The sequence below is a fragment of the Schistocerca serialis genome, chromosome 1, assembly GCF_023864345.2.
Source record: "Schistocerca serialis cubense isolate TAMUIC-IGC-003099 chromosome 1, iqSchSeri2.2, whole genome shotgun sequence".
NCBI classification, from domain to species: Eukaryota; Metazoa; Arthropoda; class Insecta; order Orthoptera; family Acrididae; genus Schistocerca; species Schistocerca serialis.
The window spans coordinates 687,971,270-687,995,466 of NC_064638.1; the positions used below are offsets into that span (position 1 = coordinate 687,971,270).

General features: G+C 39.4%; 1 protein-coding gene across 8 annotated transcripts in view; it reads left to right on the top strand.

The window, feature by feature from the left end:
- The window catches only part of LOC126480439 (muscle M-line assembly protein unc-89-like), a 263,864-nt gene that overhangs the window by 210,217 nt on the left and 29,450 nt on the right, over positions 1-24,197 (top strand). For all 8 annotated transcript variants that reach the window (XM_050103867.1, XM_050103868.1, XM_050103871.1 and 5 more), the window contains one exon: positions 22,000-22,314. In XM_050103867.1, coding sequence (XP_049959824.1) covers positions 22,000-22,314 — 315 coding nt within the window. The remainder of the gene's footprint in view (positions 1-21,999; positions 22,315-24,197) is intronic.

Here is a 24,197-nt window from a genome sequence, read left to right on the forward strand (position 1 = left end):
GAGAATGAACAGGATTCAGATACAGGTAATGAGCTGTCTAGTGCAGTTTTCCCTCAGTATTATTATTACGACTTATATTGCTAGAGTTGCTTCAGTTAGCTTAAAATTGATTTCTGTTCATCTCATCTATCTTGCAGAGCAATTTGATGAGCCTGCATCTGTGCGGCTGGTGTTTACTGAACAAAGTACATCCTCTGCAACCCAGCTGTCTGTACCTCCAACAAAGAGGCAATGAATTTCACAGAAAAAAAAAAAAAACCACTTATGCTGAATTAGGCTGGAAATTTGCTGATGGTCAGCCTACTGTGCCACAATTTGTAGAGAAAAGTGGAGTAATGGCAGCTGTTCATGAGAATTCCACTTCTCTCAATGTGTTTTCGATCTTTTTCCCCGATTCCATAATGAAACACACAAAATCGGAAACAGATAGGCAAAGTCTGTTTATGACAAACTCAAAGCAGCTACCAGGGTAAAGCCGCACAGCTTTTGTAAATCTACATCTACATGGATACTCTGTAAATCACATTTAAGTGCCTAGCAGAGGGTTCATTTAACCACCTTCACAATTCTCTATTATTCCAATCTTGTATAGTGTGCGGAAAGAATGAACACCTATATTTTTCCATAGGAGCTCTCTCTGATTTCCCTTATTTTATTGTGGTGATCGTTCCTCCCTATGTAGGTCGGTGTCAACAAAATATTTTCACATTCGGAGGAGAAAGTTGGTAATTAGAATTTCGTGAGAAGATTCAGTCACAACGGAGAACGCCTTTCTTTTATTGATGTCCACCCCAAATCCTGTATCGTTTCTGTTACACTCTCTCCCATATTTCGCGATAATACAAAACATGCTGACCTTCTTTGAACTTTTTTGATGTACTCTGTCAGTTCTATATGGTACAGATACCACACCGCGCAGCAGTATTCTAAAAAGAGGACGGACAAGCGTAGTGTAGGCAGTCGCCTTAGTAGGTCTGTTAAATTTCCTAAGTGTCCTGCCAATAAAATGCAGTGTTTGGTTAGCCTTCCCCACATTATTTTGTATGTGTTTCTTCCAATTTAAGTTGCTCATAATTGTAATATCTAGGTATTTAGTTGAATTTACTGCTTTTAGATTAGACTGATTTATCGTGTAACCTAAGTTTAACGAGTTCCTTTTAGCAGTCATGTGGATGACCTCACTCTTTTCGTTATTTAGGGTCAACTGCCACTTTTTGCACCATTCAGATATCTTTTCTAAATCATTTTGCAGTTTGTTTTCATCTTCTGATGACTTTATTAGTCGATAAACGACAGCGTCATCTGCAAACAGGCGAAGACAGCTGCTCATATTTTCTGTCAGTTACTATGAACTGTGACCACTCTGACAGGAAATCACAAATCCAGTCACATAACTGAGACGATATTCCATAAGCACGCAATTTCACTACGAGCTGCTTGTGTGGTACAGTGTCAAAAGCCTACCGGAAATACAGAAATACGGAATCAATCTGAAATCCCTTGTCAGTAGCACTCAACACTTCATGTGAATAAAGCGCTAGTTGTGTTTCACAGGAACGATGTTTTCTAAACCCATGTTGACTGTGTCAATAGACCATTTTCTTCGAGGTAATTCTTAATGTTTGAACACATATGTTCCAAAATCCTGCTGCATATCGACGTTAATGTTATGGGCCTGTAGTTTAGTGGATTATTCCTTCTACCTTTCTTGAATATTGATTTTAGAGATTAGATTAGATTTACTTTCATTCCAATTGATCCGTAGTGATGAGGTCCTCCAGGATGTAGAACATGTCAGAAAAACAATAATATATGACAAATATTTGCAACTCAAACAAATAAGCTAATGTACCATTCCACAGGTCCCAAGTGGAATGATCATCATTTTTTTATGAACACTATATGAAAGAAACATTTTACAAATAGTAATGCACTGAATTTAAAATAAAAAAGTTTATTTATTTATAAGGTAATGAACGTGTAATACAACTACTACAATACTTATTTACAATGAACACATTACTGCACTGAAATGGTGCAGAAGTTAGATTGTACTCACGTTTTTGTGCCCGGAAAACTTAAGCTTGGCTTGATGAATTGCCCCAAAAAATAATCAATCCCATATGACATTATGAAATGAAAGTAAGCATAGTATGCCAGCTTTTTCATTTTTATATCCCCTATGTCTGACACAATTCACATTGCAAATAGAGATTTGTTAAGATGCTTCAGCAGTTCTGTGGTGTGCTTTTCCCAGTTGAATTTATTATCAAGCTGTGTTGACCTGTACAACTTTCCAGTCTTTGGGTAAGGATCCTTCGTCGAGCAAATGGTTGTATATGATTGTTAAGCATGGAGCTAATGTATCAGCATACTCCGAAAGGAATCTAATTGGTATACAGTCTGGACCAAAAGACTTGCTTTTATTAAGTGATTTAAGTTGCTTCACTACTCCGAGGATATTTACTTCTACATTACTCATGTTGGCAGCTGTTCTCAATTTGAATTCTGGAATATTTACTTCGTCTTCTTTTGTGAAGGCATTTCGGAAGGCTGTGTTTAGTAACTCTGCGTTTAGTAACTCTGCTTTGGCAGCACTGTCTTCGATAGTATCTCCATTGCTATTGTGCAGAGAAGGCATTGATTGTTTCTTGCCGCTAATATACTTAACATACAACCGTAGTCTCTTTCGATTTTCTGCCAGGTTTCGAGAAGAAACTGGAAACTGTTATAAGCATCTTGCATTGAAGTCGGTGCTAAATTTCTAGCTTCTGTAAAAGATCACCAGTCTTGGGATTTTGCATCTGTTTAAGTTTGGCATGTTTGTTTCATTGTTTCTGCAACAGTGTTCTAATCCGTTTTGTGTACCAAGGAGGATCAGCTCCGTCATTTGTTAATTTATTTGATATAAATCTCTCAATTGCTGCTGATACTATTTCTTTGAATTTAAGCCACATCTGGTCTACATTTATATTATTAATTTGGAATGAGTGGAGATAGTCTCTCAGGAAGGCGTCGAGTGAATTTTTATCTGCTTTTTTGAATAGGTATATTTTTCGCTTATTTTTTGAGGATTTGGGGATTACAGTATTCAATCTCGCTACAACAACCCTGTGTTCATTAATTCCTGAATTGGTTTTGATGCTCATTATTAAATCAGGATTATTTCTTACTAAGAGGTCAAGTGTGTTTTCACAACCATTTACTATTCGCGTCGGCTCATGAACTAACTGCTCGAAATAATTTTCAGAGAATGTGTTTAGCACAATTTCGGACGATATTTTATGTGTACGTCCAGAATTAATCATGTATTTTCGTCAACATATCGAGGGTAAATTAAACTCTCCACCAACTATTATCGTACGATTCGAATATGTGTTTGAAATCAAACTCAAGTTTTCTTGAAACCTTTCAGGAACTGTATCATCTGAATTGTGAGGTCAGTAAAAGGATCCAATTATTATTTTATTGTGGTTGCCAACAACGAGCTCTGTCCATACTAACTCACAGGAAGTATCTGCTTCAATTTTGCGACAAGTTGAACTTCTTTTAATGGCAACAAACACGCCATCGCCAATCGTGTTTGGCCTATCCTTTTGGAACACCGTTAGGTTCTTCAAAAAATTTTGGTTGAACATATATCCGGCTTTAGCCAGCTTTCAGTGCCTATAACGATTTGAACATCAGTGCTTTCTATTAGCGCTCGGAGCTCTGGTACTTTCCAAACACAGGTACTGCGATTTACAACTGTTACACCAATGGTTCCTGTATCTACGTTCTTCCTGTGTTCAGCCTGCACCCTTTGTGACTGAAGCCCTTCTTGAGTTTTCCCAAGACCCTCTACCCAAAAAACCACCCAGTCCATGCCACACAGCCCCTACTACCCGTGTAGCCGCCTCCTGCATATAGCGGGCACCTGACTTATTCAGCGGAACCGAAACCCAACCACCCTTTGGTGCAAGTCGAGGAATCTGCAGCCTACACGGTCGTAGAACCGTCTGAGCCTCTGATTCAGACTCTCCACTCGGCTCTGTACCAGAGATCCGCAGTCGGTCTTGTCGACTATGCTGCAAATGGTCAGCTCTGCTTTCATCTTACAAGCAAGACTGGCAGCCCTTACCACTTTTATTAGCCACTTGAAACCAGAGAGAATCTCTTCTGATCCAAAGTGACACACATCATTGCTACCTACGTGAGCAACCACCTGCAGTTGGCTGCACTGTGTGCTCTTCGTGGCATCCAGGAGGACCCTCTCCACATTTGGAATGACTCCACCCGGTATGCACATGGAGTGCACATTGGTTTTCTTACCCTTCTTGTCACCCAAATCCCTAAGGGGCCCCATAACACACCTAACATTGGAGCTCCCAACTACCAATAATCCCACCCTCTGTGATTGCCCAGATCTTTGTGGGTGGGAGTAAAGCTACATGAAATGGATTTGTTCTCTGGCATATTTATACACATTTGTCTTGCGAAAAAAAAAAACAAAACTGACAGATTAGTGTTCTACCAACAGTTTTATTTCAACCCCTTTCCCTGGTTCTGTTATGGCCAGAAACATTCAAAGCAATATTATCAAACGTGCATTTGGATGACAATGCAATGTACGTTCCGAAAAGTCAACCTCACCATGACCCCATGCATAAAATCAAGCCAATCCTGGATCATTTCTTATTAGAATCACAGAAGTCATTCTACCAATCAGAAAACCTCACTATTCACGAAGGCATGTGTGATTTTTGTGGAAGAGTGGTATTTTGGGTTTACGTAATAAATAAATCTAACAAGTGTGGAATCAAGATGTTTATTGTGTGATATTCCAAAACTGGTTATGTTCTTAGATTGGAGGTATATGCTGGGAAAGGAATGCAAGACAACTCCTTAATACCACTATTTGAAAGGTTGCTAGCAGATTACCTGGGAAAAGGCCACACTGTTTACATGGACAGATTTTATAGTTCACCAGCAGTATTCAATTTTCTGTGGCAACGTAAAACAAAAGCAGTAGGTACATGCATGACTAATTGGAAAGAACTACCAAATGAAATTGGTTCCAAAAAACTGAAAAGATATGAGTCTGTGTCAATGAGGAGGAATCATCTGCTTTGTTTGAAGTGGAAAGACACAAGAGATGTACTATGCCTGTCCACTGTGCACAAAATGACCAGCTCTGATACTTCTGTTCATACAAATGAAAGTATCAAACTAAAATCAAAACCAGATTCCATTCTTGACTATAATATTTACAAAACAGGGTCGATAGGAGTGATCAGATGATTTCTTAATGTACATTTAGGAGGAAACAGATGAAGTGGTGGAAGAAATTGTTCTTCCACATGCTTATAATGGCTGCAACAAATGCATTTGTCTTATACTGGGACGCCGGGACTCCTGCTCAAAGAAAGAGCTGTACAAATTTGGCACTAGACAATGTACCTAGTGAAACTCACAGCAACAGACTTCTAAGAGAACACTTTGCAGAAAAAATTCCAGCCACTGAGAAGAAGGAGCATCCAACTACAGTGTGTAGAGTTTGCTCTGAGAAAATGAAAAAATCTAGTGGTAAAGCAGCTAGGAAGGAAACTAGCTGGTGATGTCCAGACTGCAATGTACCACCCTGGATGCCAGAATGCTTCAAAATCTTCCACACTGAAGCTAATTACCTGTGAATTTACACAAAACTAAAAAACACACTTTTTTGTGAAACCGAAATCATACATTTTGTATTTGTTATTAATTTTATCATCAACCAATATAATTAAAATAAATGTATAAAATAAACCTTAAAGACTGTTCTTTCATAATATGTTTTCTGTTTCAAGATATCTTAATAGAAACATGCAAGTGACATTTCAAAAAACGCTAAAAATGGCCGGTCCACTGGACCAAGAGTGTGTCTAAGCTGCCGGTCTTCAAAGTGTTAAAGTATTGCTACTGAGGTCAACGTTTTTGCATTGTTCTGGTTGTCGTGCATTGTCAGGTGATTCTGCATAAATTGAGTTTGAACAATCCTGGAGGGTAGGGCTTAACAAGGAATACTTGCATTTGAGTTGGCTCGAGAGAGGGGGGGGGGGGGGGGGGGTTCTTAGGGCCCACTGTAACCACAACCTCAGAAATCACAACATGCTTGGAAGAAACAGACAATGATTTGTGACAGTGAAAATAGTGCCCATAAGTTTCGCAGCTGTGCTGTGAATTTAGAATAGGTTTCATGTTAATTTTGAGGCAGATTCCTTACATTAATAAAAAGTTTGTAATTTTAATTTGTCAGAATACGTTAAAAATAATTTTTTCTCAATGTGCCTCTTGAAAAAAGGGGTCATCTTATATTCAGGGTCATTTTATTTTGAGGTAAATATGGTACTATTTTACTGATGTCTAGTTATTACCAACATATGAATATTTACAGTAAATCCAGTTTGTGTACAAGATATTTAACGTTTAAATGCATCATTTTTAAGGGTGCTTCTTGTTTGTTTAATACTTTGCATGAATCACATTTATTTATATTACAATTTTTACAATAACCTATAGCACTAACTGGATCTGTAGTACCAGTAGAGTTTTTCAGTAATTGGTCATTTATTTCACAGCATGTCATTTCTTCAAGTAAACAGGTCTCAGGCACATTTGAACTAAATCCCTGGACCCTATTGTGATGGTCCTTTATCGTAACAAGTCACATGGTTGTAATGTAGGACAATAGGATTCTCCTCTTTGAGGGAATTGTCGGCACAGTTACTTAATGGGAAACTAGATTGGCCTTTCCTGTTCTGCGCAAATGCACTGTGTTCGTCACAGTTCATTTTACTTGAGTCTAACAAGCATACATAGTTAAACTTGTCACACAATTATTTTTGCTCAGAACTGTAGAATTGTTCTTCTTTAACAACGACCACTGTAGCAGATCATCTTTCACCAGCACAGTTGTGATGACAATATTTTTATTAAATAGCTTTGACAATATGTCAGTTGCCTTGCAACAGCCACTACTGGTCCCAAGCCTGAATGAAAGAGGGGGTTGGGCATTGGGCTAACAGCCCATCCCCATAAAAAGGTCTTTGTTACGAGACACAAACTTGCCTTGGACACAATGGAAGATGAAAAGTGATAAGGAAAAATGGCCTGTGATTTGGAAATTTTAATTTTTGGATCTTGGAGTAATCAAAGTCTGTATAGATCAGGAATCATCCAGACTATGGTCCCAGAAATGGGGAAATAAACTGGTCTTGGCGGCAGTACAAGAGACGAGATGGTTGGGTTAGGGTATTTCCAAAGAATGTGAAGATATAATATTTTATGGAGAATGTGAAGATAAATGTAACTTCAGAGCTGGTTTTGTAATACATAACAAAGTAGCAAATCTTATTAAAGAGTTGAAAGCTGTTGACAAGAGAATATCCTACATAGTACTTGGAAACAGTGTCAGACATCACACTTTATTACCAACTAGAATAAACAGTTGAGAGCACATCAACTAGAAATATCAAGATAGCTCCTGGAGGTTTTAATGGAAAAGGAGGAAAAGAACTACTCTACATACCAACTGTAGGAAGGCAGTTTGTATGACAAGACCAGTGAGAATGGTCAGAGGATGATCAACTTAGCTATCAGGAAAGAACCTGAAATAAGTTTGACTTAACTTCAAACACAAAAGAATTCATGAAGGAACCTGGTGCTCCTGAAATGGAAGAACTACCAATCAGATAGATTATACTTTAGTGGACCAGTGCTGTACGCTGATAGTAATTAGTGACAAGAACACACACATTTATTGACAAATACTCTACTTTGTACAAATCGGCTGAGGCAGCAGATCTTTAAGTTCAACTACTATTCCAGAAGCTAAGGCTAGATGGTAAACAGCTCTTGTCCCACGAGAATGTTCATTCAAGGCGGGCTGGTGTGGACTCTCTAGAAGCAAATGATGCTGCAGGAACTACACAAGTAGAAGGCGGTCTTCTCGGTAGTCGAGCTGACTTGTAATTGCTTGCTCTGCCGTGGCACTGGCGCATATCATTTCTCTGGCAGCGCCACTGCTGCGACTTCTTGGTGCAACAATCATTGGGCTATACACCACCTCTGGAGTGGGGTTCACCAAACTATCGACGCCTATGCTGCTGCTTGGCGGTGCATGCTGTTCTTACGACACCACAGTGCTCCCCCTCAAATTTCCTGGCCCTGGTCACATATGATTGCAGTGGAACTGGCGGCAAGGGCGAGGCCTGGGTGCAGGTGCAGCAGATGGTACAGGAACTGGAACTGAAGCTGGTGACAGGCTCCCATCTGCCTTGCCCCGAGCACCCACATGAACGCCTGACAAACCGCAGGGAGGTTGCCCTCCTACATCCAGGGCCATATTCTCGAATAATGGAGGACACCCTGTGAGAGGAAGGCAGCAAAGCGCAGAGGCTTCACACACTGTGAAATGGGCTGCTGTGATGATGGTATCAGGAATGAGGGCATGCCCACCTCCATGGGAAGCGCCTCGGGCTGAGATGCCATCTGGTCCATAGTGGACAGCTACGACCCTGGCGCTTAATTGCATGCTGAATCAGTAAATCGAAACACAGTGGTTGAATCATGAAATTTCAAAGAGTGAAGCTGGTTTTGGTGTTTTGAGTAGTGACACTAATGGAAGAAACTAAGAATTTGTCCAGTGGCACATGAAACGGTCCCCCTTTGCCATCACTGTCCAGTTTGGAAGGCCCTGAATAGTACTGCGCCCTGGATCCTGGATCTGAAAGTGAGAATCTTTGTACTAAGTGGTACTTCTCGTTGGTGGGCACAGCATATGAAGCAGGGTGTGATGCCAACAATCTCGCAAGAGTTCAGCCCGGAAAGTCCCTCTCGAGGCATCGCATGGTAGGTGGCAGGAACAGTTGCAAGACATGCTTCTGTGTGTGAGTTCCATGGAATTTACTTATCTGCACCTTCAATCTTCGCACAAAACATTCAGCTTCAACATATGATTACTGATGGAATGGTGCTGTGGTCACACGTTCATTACCATTGGCGGCACGTCACATAGTCTGTCTGCCAGTTCCTCTGGGCGAGACAAAGGGTACGTGTCTGTCACTGTCTGAGAGTTCACTCGACTTAAAATAAACACAAAGCCGAAAACTTCCTGAAGGTTTGTGAAGGATAAATAATGGGCTAGGCCACTGACTTGCACTGATGGGCCTCATGATCCCATCAGCTTCCCATCATCGTAATTGTTCATCGGCCTGTTCCCTAATGGCAATGGGCACTTGCCTAGCTCACTAAAAAATTGTGCGCACAGCCGAGACTATTTGCTAAAAAGTTCTGTTTTGAAGCTTGACCTGGTGAAATTTGCAACACTGATTTATAGACTGACAATCCAAAAATGTCAAAAGAATCTAAGCCAAAATAATTGTGCAAAAACTTGGCAGAAAGCACTGTGAATACAGCTGGTTTCATTACACCTGAAACGTAACTGGCGTATGGAAAGTTCCTAAAACTAGAATTTCCTGTTCGTTATAACCTGACAACACGTGCACAGCTGGACTCATTATTGGTGAACCTAAGTGTTCACAAGTAAGTTTGTTCAGAAGTGTAACTGAAGCACCAGTGTCCAGTTGCAATTTGGCATCTTTCTTAGCTACTGCCAATGTAACAAACACCTTGTCCAACTACATTCCATATTCAAGAGATCACTGTCACTTCCTACCCATTGCCGTGAGCTACTACAATATGTAACAGGTGAAGTGGACAAAGATTTAGTAGTCGATCTGTGTTTGCGTCGGCGTGACTTGTTTGGTACATGAAAATCACGTGACTGGTGTTCGCAATGTTTTGTTCTGGGGCAACCTTTCACAACATTTGCTACAGCAACCAGTTCACACTGTTCCGTGGCTGGCTGCACCGTGACATTAAGAATTTTAACTTGTTTAGTGGCCTGTTGCTTTGATTTTTCTGCCTATGCAGCTTTTTCATTCACACTGACAGAACATGACCTTTTGTCTTACAAATATGGCAGATAGTATCGCAACTTCGGCACTGAGCACGCTGATGGCGACTAAAGCACTTTGCGCAAGACTTTTCAATGTTTTTCTGTCTACCAGTGTTATGTTGGTGCGGCATGGCACTGTTAATCTCTGTACGTGACGTCTCGTGCTTTTTCACACAGGCAGGATGGGCATGGGACTGTTTATATTCTGTAGCATTACTAACACTAACACTATGGAATTAGTTAATATTTGACATCTGCATATCACACTTACTGTCCTGAGCCTTAGTTAATTGTAACACTACATCTAAAGAAAAATCAGGTTATTTCAAAACAGCAGCACAAATTCTATTGTCACAAATACTTTGAGTTATAGTGTCATGCAGCATGACATCACTGTATGATTGTCCATGACAACAAAAATTTGAAGTGCCTAGTTAAACCTTGTAATTCAGTGATCCACTGTTTGAGTTTTACCTGCTGCCCACTGAAGGTGGAAAAACTTGAACCTTGCAGCAGCCACAAGAGTTGGTTCATCATAGTAAGTTGCTAACTTGCTAACTAAAGTTTCAAACTCTAACCATTCTGGTTGTTTGTCAGGAAACAATGTCACTGTGAGCCTGTAAACTTCTGTGTCCACTACGTAAAGAAAAAATGCTTTGTTGTTTGTATGCTACAGTTGATGTACCTCCATATGATTCATTAGTTGAACTAAGTATTCTCAACAGTCCTCGTGCAATTTGCTGAAACTGCAGAATGGTGGAATGGCTGATGGAGGCTGCAGGTGAGGCCACTATGTCGCTTATAGATTCTGCTGTTGTTGTATTAGCTGCATGACAGCTTGCAGCAACTGCTTGATTTGCCCAACCTGTAACTGAATAACACACATTGGAGAAATGTCTTTTGATGCAGAAGCCATGCCTGTAACGAATTTGGGTTGGACACTGCACACAAAAAACACACTCGTCTCTGTAGTCTCTGTCTGTCCTGCGTCAGAAGTCCACACACTAGACATATAAAAGGAAATAACAAGTAATTAGAGTGGATTGGTGGAGAAAACCAGAAACTAATCATGTAACTTGGGCAAATCCATTCCTTTCTTGGCACCAGCTTGTTTACTGTACTTTTGATACAACCACAGGGAGAGATTTTACTTGTCACCACCCACAACTACTTATAGTGCGCTGAGGGAATCGCTATGAGAGGAGAATGAGAACAGTGATAATGATTAGTGACAAGAACGCTCACATTTATTTGCGAATACAAATTGGCACCGACAGCAGATACTGAAGTTCAACTACTATTCCAGAAGCTAAGGCTTGATAATAAACAGTTCTTGTCACACTAAATATTCACTGAAGTCAGGTGGGTGTGGACTGGATAGAAGCAGATGAGACGCAAAGTACACAAGCAGCAGGCAGTCTTCTTGATAGTCGAGCTGACTTGTAACTGCCTATCACTTCTCTGGTGGCGCTAGTGCAGCGAGACTTCTTGGTGCAGTAGTCGCTGGGCTGTGTGCTTTCTCTGCAGTGGTTTGTCAAACTAATGACGCTTGTGGTGCCGCCTGGTGGTGCGTGATGTGCTTGTGACGCCACAATGGGTTAGGGAAATGTATTAGAAAATGTAAAACTGTGCACAGGAGGTTGGGCTAAAGGTGAATCAAGGCAAAACAGAGCTCATGCACTTAGGAAGAAGACGAGCAGCAATAATTTCTTGATATATATGGCATGACATTCAAGAGAGTTTGTCTCTTCAAATACTTGGGATATTGGAGTGCTTAGTGACACACTTCAGCAAATACTAATATGAAAATATGATACATTAATATGCCCAGGAGTCGTGTACAGTTCAGAAACCTGGAGCACGACTAACAAGAAAAGGGTAAACCATCAATATTTGAAAGAAAATTAATGGGGAAGATATGCGGACCGATCTTCTATAAAGTAGAATGAAGAAGGAGAAAGAATAAGGACATTTACCTCTTGATGCAACAACCTAAAATACTGCAGAAGCTGAAGAGCAAAAGAATCCAATGGGTGGGGTATGTAGCTTGTATGCTAGGAGGAGGACAGGTGAAGAAAGGATGTGAGGTTAAACGAAGCACCAGCTGTGCCGTAGGACTACCAAGTTAGCACTGGATGGGTGAGACTTGATGAAGGCTGCGGCAGGCATATTTCTACCACTTCATTTACCGTGACATCTGGTTTAATGTTCATGAAAACCTAATGTTTTGAATGTCTGCTCTCTCTCTCTCTCTCTCTCTCTCTCTCTCTCTCTCTCTCTCTCAAACCTGTGGAGAGGTCTTTCTCATGACTTTCAGCTTACAGTAATATTTTAAGTTAGTTTAATTTGTCAACATAAAATGCAGCTGTGTCATCTGTATTGATGAAAATGGATTTAACCTCCTACAATGATATTGTCCAACTCAAAAAACCATAGTGCTGCACAGAAATGGTCACCCCTGAATGTACCACACAAAGCACGAAAACATGTTTACTATAAGTCCCAGTATACTGCCAGAACAGAACTTGATTCCTGAATGGATGCTGCAATTTAGACAAATCAAGAAATTTCTAAAATCTTACAGAAATGATAAATACTAAATAACAAATTATTGCTGGTGGTTGAGTTCAAACTGTCCACGCACAGCACACCAGTCGACAATGCTAACCACTGTGTGGCACTACATGCAGCCCAACTCCTTGCATTGCTCCCCCTCCTGATCAGTGACCCCATGTTGCAGAAGTACACATTGCAGCTGACTACAGCACTCTGGATCTAGATTTTGTCATCATTCCTTTATATTGCAGTCCTGACAGATCCTATTCACTTTGACTAGTGTTGAAGGTAACCTGTCCCATAGAAACTTCACTGTCATTGATCTGCTCCTCTGGGCTGTAGTAGGGCTTCATTCGGAGAGAATACGTAAGGTCTCTGTGCATTTATCATCTTGATGGAGGGTCATAATACTAGACTTCATATGTGATGTCCACAAAACGACAAAGGAAACGATATGGCTCAAAGTAGTGCTTTAGTAACATTACCAATAGTTTCATTTTCTGGACAGGTGTAAAAAATCCATACCATGTCTGACGGCCACTGTCTCACTGGTTGGTGCTTGGCATTACTGAGTCGTCTTTCTCCTGAGTGTCACAAATATTCTGCCATAAGCCCCCCCTCTCTGTTCTACAATGGAAAAAATATATTTTAGAGCCAAAAAAGACTGAATTTTGGTGGTGGTGGTGGTATGACAACAGTATTGATGCAATAAACAGAAGTACATACTTCCAACAAGAAGTCTATCCCTGAAGAAGGCTGCTAAAATAATGCTGATACATCAGCTCACTTTATTGTGATAAGAATTTTATGTTGTGACACGACAGTATGGCCAAAAGTATTTTAATTGAATTGACATATCAGCAGAATCCTGTGTGTTTATATGATTGCCTTATTGTTAGCATTGTGATTTACATTTGTTATAATATTCTTCTCCCTTGTTTATTGCCCATACTTTAATGGTTTTTACGCTGTGGATGCTCTGTAAACCAACAAATATTTTATGTTTTTGCTCTCACTGTAATTGGTGTTCAGTTTTCATTTTTTGTTAGAATGTAATCGCACTCATATTCAGAGACATCATCGTAAATTTCTAGAAATAGTTGAACAGATTATTTGAGCATAAGCAGCTCTAAGTTGAAACTTCCTGGCAGACTAAAACTGTGTGCCAGACCGAGCAGTCCGAGACTCGAACTCATGACCTTTGCCTTTCGCGGGCAAGTGCTTTACCATCTGAGCTACCCAAGCATGACTCACGACCCATCCTCACAGCTTTAATTCTGCCAGTACCTCTTCTCCTACCTTCCAGATATCACAGAAGCTCTCTTGTGAGACTTGCAGAACTGGTGAAGTTTGGAAGGTAGGAGACAAGGTACTGGCAGAATTAAAGCTGTGAGGATGGGTCGTGAGTCGTGCTTGGCTAGCTCAGATGGTAGAGCACTTGCCCACGAAAGGCAAAGATCCCGAGTTCCAGTCTCGGTTCGGCACACTCTGCTGCAGACTGAAAATCTCATTCCAGCCCTAACTCATTACAGACTCAAAAACTGTTGAATTCCGTAAGCATAAAACGAAAATTGAATCGGATGGTGAAGTCAAATGTCTGGTTCATAGGGAAATTTGATTTTTGCCCAATTTTATTTTCTTCTTCATTTATGGTTTCTGTAAATAATATATTAATACCTTTGCAATGTTTGTATCCCAATACTTGTAATTTGGTGGGCATTTTGACACTTTTACACCATATAATGCTGATAGAGCACACTATAATTTTTACTTCCTGGACACTATCATATTTCATGGGAAGCACATACCAACAACAAAGGGAAACTAGCGAAATGTTATGTCACCGGCTTGCAATTTTCTCTGTGGCACTTATGCAGTGCTCATGAAAGGTACATTAAAAGAGGCTACAATAAAGGTTTTAGATTTTAATTGAACTACTGATCTCCTCAGAATAACATGCGTGTTGGTTTCATTTATAGTTCAATTTTTTTATCTTGGTGGTTCGCGCATGCCCACCCAGACGCGGGAGATTGCTGCATTGGCAGTTGTACACGCCAAGAGATGCAGCGCCATAGTATAGTTCGCAAACTTACATTTAGGGGTGAGTGCGCAGTTTATGAAGTAAAGCCACCGCGGCTGCATTAACCCTTTCGCTGCTACAGAGACGTGCTCCCTGCATTCCGTGATGTGCGCGATTTTGTCGTCATTGCACTGCTCGCCTGTGCAGACACATGGTGTTTAGACTGCTTTGACACACTTTATCATTTGATTTCACAAAAACTATTTGGCCCAAAAATTTGATTTTTACACATCTTCTTGACTGATACCTTCCCCCCCATAAATGACTTAAGTTTGTTTCGATGTTCAACGCAGTTGTAATATTTCCTCCTATCTACGTGATTATGTAGCTCTCAATTCGTTCGAGCAATCAGTCAGTCATAATATGAAACACAGTCATAACTCATTCACTCAAAATGATTCAGAAATTTTACTTGTTAGAATGAAATCAGGAGATGATTCTTCTTCTCTGGAGGCTCGTGCTTTGCAACAGTCTGCTAATCTGTACAAATAAAATTGTCCTGCAACAGTAATACTGGAAAATCCTAAGTGTTTACTGATTCTATTTCCGACGTTAAACCTTCTGGGGATCTTGACAGTGCATCCGCAATATTTTCTTTGCCAGACACATGAATAATTTTAAATTGGTACTGTTGTAGTGTCATTGTCCAACGTGATAGTCTGGGATGTAATAATTTACATGTTTGCAAAAAGGTTAGTGGTTGATGGTCACAATACACAATCGTTTTCGAACCATATAAATAATAGTTAAACTTCTTGAATGCCCAGATAACCGCAAGTGCTTAAAGTTCTGTGGTCGTATAGGCTCTTTCATAGGGCGATAACACTCGACTAGCAAATGCTATCGGGCCAAATGTTGGTACCCCTTTTATTTTCCTTATTTGGAAGAGACAAGCACCTAATCCAACATCCGATGAATCCGTGGACAGACAGAATTCACAATTCATATCAGGGTGATATAATAAGGATCTGTTTTAGATTAGATTAGATTAGTTTAGTTTTTCGTTCCATAGATCCGTGCTGAGGAGATCCTCGTGGATGTGGAACATGTCAATTTATTTTATTAACTGTTAACGAGTTGGTCTTTAATGTCTCGAAAAGCTAGTTCACATTCTTCAGTCCATTGCCATGGCACATCCTTCCGTAGAAGCCGGTTTAATGCCTCAGAATTCATGGCTTGAGTCTTTATGAAACGACGGAAGAACAATGCCATACCTAAAAATCCCTTCAGCTGTCTTTTATTCCATGGTGATGGAAAATTTCGAATTGCACTTATCTTCTTCTCGGTAGGCAGGATACCTTTCGCATCTATCATATGTCCTAAGAACTTAATTTGTGGTAAAGCAAGATGAGACTTTTGTAAGTTTACTGTAATTCCGGTTTTCTTGAAAACAGCAAAAATGCTTTCCAAAATATGCGAATGCTCTTCCCATGTTTTCGTGGCTATTAATAAGTCGTCAACAAACACAGTTATACGACTACGCAATTCTGCTCCAAGAACATAATCCAATGCTGAAATAAATATTCCAGCACTAATATTAAGTCCAAACAGGACAACTCTAAATTGGTAACTTCTCCCAGCATAGATAAATGCGGTATATTTCCTAGATTCTTCATCCATTTGGACCTGCCAGTATGAACTTCTCAAATCAACACTAGTTAAGTACGAAACATCCTGGAAATTTTGAATTAATTCATCTATATTTTCCGGATGAGTTCTTACGGGTACTATTATTTTATTAATCTCTCTCACATCCAGAACTAATCTAATGTTGCCTCCAGGTTTTGGAACTACTAAGAGCGGAGAACAATATGGACTAGTTGATGGCTCAATCAAGTTCCATTCTAACATTCTATTTATCTCCCTTTGAACGGATTGTTTTAAATGCCAGGGGATCGGATAGTGCGTGTAACAGTAAGTCTGATGTGGCTTCACTTGTAGGTGACAAATATACCCTTTAATAATTCCCAGTTTCTCATCAAAAATCTCTTCATATGCCTCTAACAAATAATGAAGCTGCTGCCTTTGTTCTCTGGTAAGCTGATTTGATTCACTAGCATTTATCATTGTTGTTTGGTTAAAGTCCTCCTGTTGTATCGAATCCTTTGAAAGCTCCTTCCAACGACCGTTCGTAGTGTCAATTAATTGAATTATGGCACTGCGATAATATTTCTCATGCACCGTTTCCTTTCTATTTAAATCCAGTGCTGTCTCTTCTCCATTTAATCTAAATTTAACTATTCCTCCCAAAAAAATCAATCTGACAATCGTACTCCTGCATACTCCCAATACCAAGAATACAGTTCACTAATAACATCTCCACTGCAAGGAACGTGCATTTTATTGCTCCATTTCCCATTTTCATCTCTAATTTTGTTTGTATTTTGTCATTGGGAGAGCGTGCTCCAACAGCTCCAATGATTTTGCAGTTCTGTACCGGCAAAATTGGTACCTTCTTCTTCCTAATAATTCTCCTAAAAAGAGCGCCTGAGATGACATTGGCGGAAGCGGCGGTGTCTAATATCACATTCGTTGGAACTTCCTCTATTTCAACAAATACTTCCGATACCGGAACACTCGATCTGTCATTATGACACGTTATTAAATCATTTGTTAACTCTTCAGTCAGCAGCTCACCATCATTATATCTTAACAATTGTAATTTTACTGTTTCGCCCCTAACAGATCCCCTGACCGCTCCTCCGGGGCACGATGCGGTCATGTTTAGATTGACTGATTGTTGGTCCGATTGGTATTTGTCTCTCCAGCTACTTCAGTGATTATCGGTTGTTGTGGTGAATTCTGTCTATATTGTCTTGTTTGATTCGTGTGATTATTGTTGTTGTTCTGCTGGTGTTGGTAGAACTGTCTTGTGTTGTCATACATTGGATTATATCGATTAAAATTCCTATTGTTCCCCCTCGCTGCACCATTACTAAAGTTGTTTGCATTTTGTCCATTTCTAAGTCTCCTCGGAGAGTGTAGTTGGTTATGATTATTTTTACTGCTACCATTACTGCCATTCACATTAGAATTGCAGCTCGGATTCGCTTCTATTACTCTTCTTTGATAGGACATTTCTCTTGCCCTTTTATTGTCCTCCTCAAGTATATCAATATGATCAAGCGTAGTCATAAATGAGTCTATATCCTTATCATTTATATATAACAGCTGATTCCTTATACTGGTGGGTAGTCTCGAATTGAGTATCTAAAGTATATCCGGCAAAGAAATCGGTACATCCCAATACAAAGATTTATTAATGCATTTCTCAAAATATCTCTTTAGAGATCCTCTAGAAAATGAGAAAGGTTCAGGATATAATACTTCCTGCCTAAGTCTTTCTTGTATTCCAGCAGACCAATATTTTGCTAGAAAAGTGTGCTCAAATTCTTTGTAACATTTACAAGATGATGTTTGTTGGGATGCCCACAATGCTCCTGATCCTTGTATATATCCAGATACAAAACTAATCTTTTGCCAATCTGTCCAAGATAGTGGAAATAGACCTCTGAAACTTCGATTAAAGACTACAGGATGAACATTCTTTTTGTCCGTGTTAAAGATTTGAAATTGTATCTGTTTAATCATCTTCTCCTCAATGTTACTACGATTTCAAAAATCATCCTGTTCGTACTTATCCCTGTGCCTATCCGTTATATCGAATCTAATTTGTGACGTTCCAGTGCTGTCTACATCGGATCTTGACGTGGACGGAATGTCACGCGCAGATTGAGAATTTTGGTTCCTACTTCTTGCTGTTTCTAAATCCTCCTGCGAGAGATATAGTGACCTTTCGATATTTTCTTTCCAACGTGAGAATTCTTCACCAAGTTGTTCACGAACTTCCTTTAACCCTTTGTTGAAAAAATTCTCTTCGGAACTCTCTGAAATTGACTGTAAAGCTACTTCCACAGTTTCTTCTATCGTTTCCGAAGGAAAATTTTGCCGCTCTAATGTCATTTCTGAAAACTTCCGCAAGTACATTCATTCTATGTTCCACTGTCGTCTTTTTTTTCCTTCACTTCGTCAAATTGCTTCTTTAGATTATCTTGGGATTCTATAATTTCTGGTATCATAGCTACGGAACACTGTATGCCCTCTTGAGCTTGTATTACTTGAGGAAACAGTTCTACTTGTTTTTGTATCGTGTCAATTTTGACGGATACATATTCAGTTAGTTCCGCTTTTAATTTACTATTGTTTTCTTGGCATTGTTGGCGGACCTGCTCAATTTGAGTAATAAGTTTCTGTTCTGTCCTTTCTGCCTGTTCTTTTATTTCCTGTGTCCGGGTATTTAATCTCTGATCTAATTCAGTAAAGGTTGCTCTTAATTGATTTCAAAATTCTGTTTGATTTTCGGCTAATTGATTTTGGAGTTCATTTTGTATAACGGATAAGTCTTGTTTTACCTCCGCTTGGCCTTCGGCTAATTGAGACAACTGTTGCACAACAACAACTAATGTGGCAACAACCCTCTGATCAGCTGTTGTATGAATGTTTTCTGAACCAGCGGGATTATTTATATTGCTACCGCTAGCCACAACAGTCTCAGAATTGCTATTCGTGGCATCTGCTTCTGCGCAAACAGCTGAAGGCTGTTGCACTTCTCGTTGCTGATTCAATGACATTTTAAATGCCGATCTAGTCAATACCATTAAATAACTGTCAATATCAGGTTCTAGTCACTAAATACAGTTTCAAATTTACTGTCGTTGACACACTTAACTTTCAAATTACTTCACAGATGGTATAAAGTCCAATGTCCAGATACGAAAATCACACAATATACAGTACTACTATCTGGAAAAATGTTCTTTCTAAATCGATTTGAAACTATTTTAACTACAGGATAAAGAAAATTAGATTTCTCTGGCCTTGTTCTGTAGTCTCGGTGTTGTCCAATAGTTGAAATCGTTTCTTGGTATCAGCAATCTTTTACTTTGGGCACCGAATCTCTCTTCAGATTAGTTACCTCTCGTTCTCGTTGGTTTTCATGAAAGAAAAAAATACATATATAATATAACAGTCCAAGAGAGTCCTGTCACACTGGCGCCACTGTAATTTTTCCTCCTATGTAGTTCTGTAGCTCTCAGTTCGTTCGAGCAATCAGTCATTCATAATATGAAACAGTCATAGCTCATTCACTCAAAATGATTCAGAAATTTTACTTGTTAGAATGAAATCAGGAGATGATTCTTCTTCTCTGGAGGCTCGTGCTTTGCGGCAGTCTGCTAATCTGTACAAATAAAATGCCTCGTAATTTTTGGGAGCGTTGTATAATCAGTCGGGAAACCTCAGATCAAGCGGATATTTGGCTTTGATGAAGTTTAACCTTCCAAAGAAGTAATGGAGCTCTTGGATTATTAAATGCAGGTTCGTATCCAGTCTTTCGGAAGTTCCCTTCTGATTAACAACTATGCAATATATCGATGAATATCATTAATTCTCAAATGTCAAATACACACCTTTTGTCTGAAGGACACAAGCTTGTGTCTGTATGTGTGGATGGATATGTGTGTGTGTGTGCGCGCGCGAGTGTATACCCGTCCTTTTTTCCCCCTAAGGTAAGTCTTTCCTCTCCCGGGATTGGAATGACTCCTTACCCTCTCCCTTAAAACCCATATCCTTTTGTCTTTCCTTCTCCTTCCCTCTTTCCTGACGAGGCAACCATTGGTTGCGAAAGCTAGAATTTTGTGTGTATGTTTGTGTTTGTTTGTGTGTCTATCGACCTGCCAGCGCTTTTGTTTGGTAAGTTTCATCATCTTTCTTTTTAGATATATATATATATATATATACACACACACACACACACACACACACACACACACACACACACACCTTTTAATCGTACAATTTCGTATCAGTTATCTTCTGTCACAAATCTCAATAATCAGATTACAGTTCTTCAAACAAAGCTCAGGCTAATCGGCACGAAGACAATCTCGGAAGCGGGGTTTTGTTTTTTTTTACAACCACCAGAGAGAGTACTACAAAGAATATAATTATGCGCTCATGGCATAGCTATTGTACGAAACTATTTTGCGCATGGATTCTGCGAGTATGAAGTTAGAAAATTTGTAAACGTCATTCAAGGGTAGAATTGTATCAGAATAATTCATCAAATATAAAGAGATATTACACAGTTATTGTGCAGCATTAGATGTAGTAAACCATTACACGAAATTTTGAAGAGTTTGCAGAGTTCAAAGTCCATAGCATATACTTTCCATATGGTCGATTTTAGTTGCCACTAGAAATTTCAAAAAATTACATTCAAACGAATAAAATTAATGAAGTAAGACACTTCGATATTGTTTTTAAATAAAGAAAATATTAAGCTCCGATCAAGGTTTGAACTCGGAACCTTTCAATTAGCAGCCATACACTTTAACCATTACGCTAACGCAGCTCGTCGTTAAATATATCTCCTGGAGGACTTTAAAATATCACGCAAAATACCGACAAACACAGTTGGTATGATAATGAATTACTCATGTTTCGGCGAAGTAAAATAGGAAATAAGCAATTACCGCTGTTCTTTATTGCGAAAAAGCAGTTAGTGAGAATGATACAAACACCTTTCCTTGCTATCGCCTGAATTAGGAGGCTTATTCCTTGTTTGGTTTAATTAATTAATAGAATATGAAGCAATTGGTATAAAGAATGCTTTTTCCAAACTTTCTATAAAAGAAAGTCCGCTATCAAGACATTGCTTTTGTTCAATTACTTTATTTTTGACTGAACGTTTCTAAAACTGAAGACACTCGTCCGTACTCTGCACTGCAGTCGAGCTCTGGCAACATCGTTCATTGGCTGACTGTTTTGTGACCTCAGATGCGCTGAACGAACCTAAACTCGGCCGCCGTCATAAATGACGCGCACTGTAGTCTCATTAGTTCCCATATAATGTTGGACGTTTGTGTGCAATGGTAAGTTATGGAGCAGGAGGTCTGTTTTTAATGTAGTAACTAGTGGAATATTTCAGCAGCTGATTTAATTTTCTCATTTCTCCTTTTTACAAATTTAACATGTGTTTAATGTGACTGTCACTAATTGCACACAAGGAAATGTTTACTGTGTTTAATGTCAGAGATTTTAATACAAGTAACAGAACTTGTAGTTCAAACTTTTGTCAAATTATTTGCTACAGTCTGATATTATTGCATCACAAGTAACAAGAATAAATCTGCAGCGTATAAACACTTGGGCTGGATGTCATGGAACTCATATTTTAACTACCATGATAGGGCACATACTTCCAGTATTTTTATCGTACATGTTAATTATAGAAACCATTTAGGTCCAAGCTACAGTATTATTCTTTCTACATTTTTATGTAATTTTTCATGTCACTTTTATTTGTTTCCTTTATTTTCTGTTTCAGAGTTAAGTGATCTTGCGCCACCATTACAAGAATGTGGGACTTCTTCTACGCATATGACAGAAAATGTAGAAAGAAATGATGAACTTTTAGTGCCAACTACTGATCAGAATGAGGAGGATATTGCCGAAATTCTGAACAGTACATTTGAAGTGGCTGAACAAGATTCCATTCTTCAGACACCTGCTCGCAAACGTTCAGTTAGGTTTGCAGCTGCAGTAGAAACAGCATCTTTTTCTAGCTCTGTGGACAGTACTCCAAAATTTTCAACTCCAGTTTCAGTGAACAGTAAACAGAGAAGCAGCCACTACAAAGGAAGTAAGTATTCCCACTGTCCTCAGCTCAGTGTGAGATCATTGGTAAAGATGCCAATTAAAGAACATAAGAAATTTTCATTACATAGCCATAACACATATTTTACCTTAGAATTGCATCAATCAGTTATATAACTTTTTATTTATGGACATTGTTGCACACCTGAATTGAATTTTTTCTGATAACTAAATGCTAATTCCACTTTGCATTACACTCATCATTAATCACTTACACTGATATAATCTTGTCTTAATTGATTTGTTTTTATTATTTGCATGTGTAAAAGGTTGACTTGTAAAGTACAGCTGACTAATTTTATTTACTTACATTCATGCACATGTAAAAAGTACTTGACTTTTTAAAATCTAGACAGAATTGTGCTGTACACATATAGCTATATTCTGTTTGGGAGAATCATATCCATGTGGTCTGTTTCTGATATGTTTTTAAGGACAATATTAGAATCATGTTCTGCATAATTTATTTCTGAGGAAAATTGCTTTGCATCATGTAAAACCTGTTGCAAATGCTGTTCCCTGTGTAGAGAATAATAATTGTTACTCATCAGTTACAAATTAGTTTTATTTCTTAACATAACATTTTTCTCTCCACTGCTAGAGGCATATACTTCTAGAATACTAGTAGCAGTAGTAGTAGTATTGTTCACCACCGAATAGTCTAAGCTATGAGGCTTCACACATTTGTTAAGTAACCAAATAAAATTCGGTCGTAAAAGACAGGATATAGTTGTTCTACAAACGATGGACAGCATTGAAAACCAGCAACTGATGAAAAATGCCTACAAATACTAACAATAATGTAATCAATATAATGGAAGGAAACATTCCACGGGGAAAAATTATATATAAAAACAAAGATGAGGTGACTTACCGAACAAAAGCGCTGGCAGGTCGATAGACACACAAACAAACACAAACATACACACAAAATTCAAGCTTTCGCAACAAACTGTTGCCTCATCAGGAAAGAGGGAAGGAGAGGGGAAGACGAAAGGAAGTGGGTTTTAAGGGAGAGGGTAAGGAGTCATTCCAATCCCGGGAGCAGAAAGACTTACCTTAGGGGGGAAAAAAGGACAGGTATACACTCGCACACACGCACATATCCATCCACACATACAGACACAAGCAGACATATTTAAAGACAAAGAGTTTGGGCAGAGATGTCAGTCGAGGCAGAAGTGTAGAGGCAAAGAAGTTGTTGAAAGACAGGTGAGGTATGAGTGGCGGCAACTTGAAATTAGCGGAGATTGAGGCCTGGCGGATGACGAGAAGAGAGGATATACTGAAGGGAAAGTTCCCATCTCCGGAGTTCGGATAGGTTGGTGTTGGTGGGAAGTATCCAGATAACCCGGACGGTGTAACACTGTGCCAAGATGTGCTGGCTGTGCACCAAGGCATGTTTAGCCACAGGGTGATCCTCATTACCAACAAACACTGTCTGCCTGTGTCCATTCATGCGAATGGACAGTTTGTTGCAACAAACTGTCCATTCGCATGAATGGACACAGGCAGACAGTGTTTGTTGGTAATGAGGATCACCCTGTGGCTAAACATGCCTTGGTGCACAGCCAGCACATCTTGGCACAGTGTTACACCGTCCGGGTTATCTGGATACTTCCCACCAACACCAACCTATCCGAACTCCGGAGATGGGAACTTGCTCTTCAATATATCCTCTCTTCTCGTCATCCGCCAGGCCTCAATCTCCGCTAATTTCAAGTTGCCGCCACTCATACCTCACCTGTCTTTCAACAACTTCTTTGCCTCTACACTTCTGCCTCGACTGACATCTCTGCCCAAACTCTTTGTCTTTAAATATGTCTGCTTGTGTCTGTATGTGTGGATGGATATGTGCGTGTGTGCGAG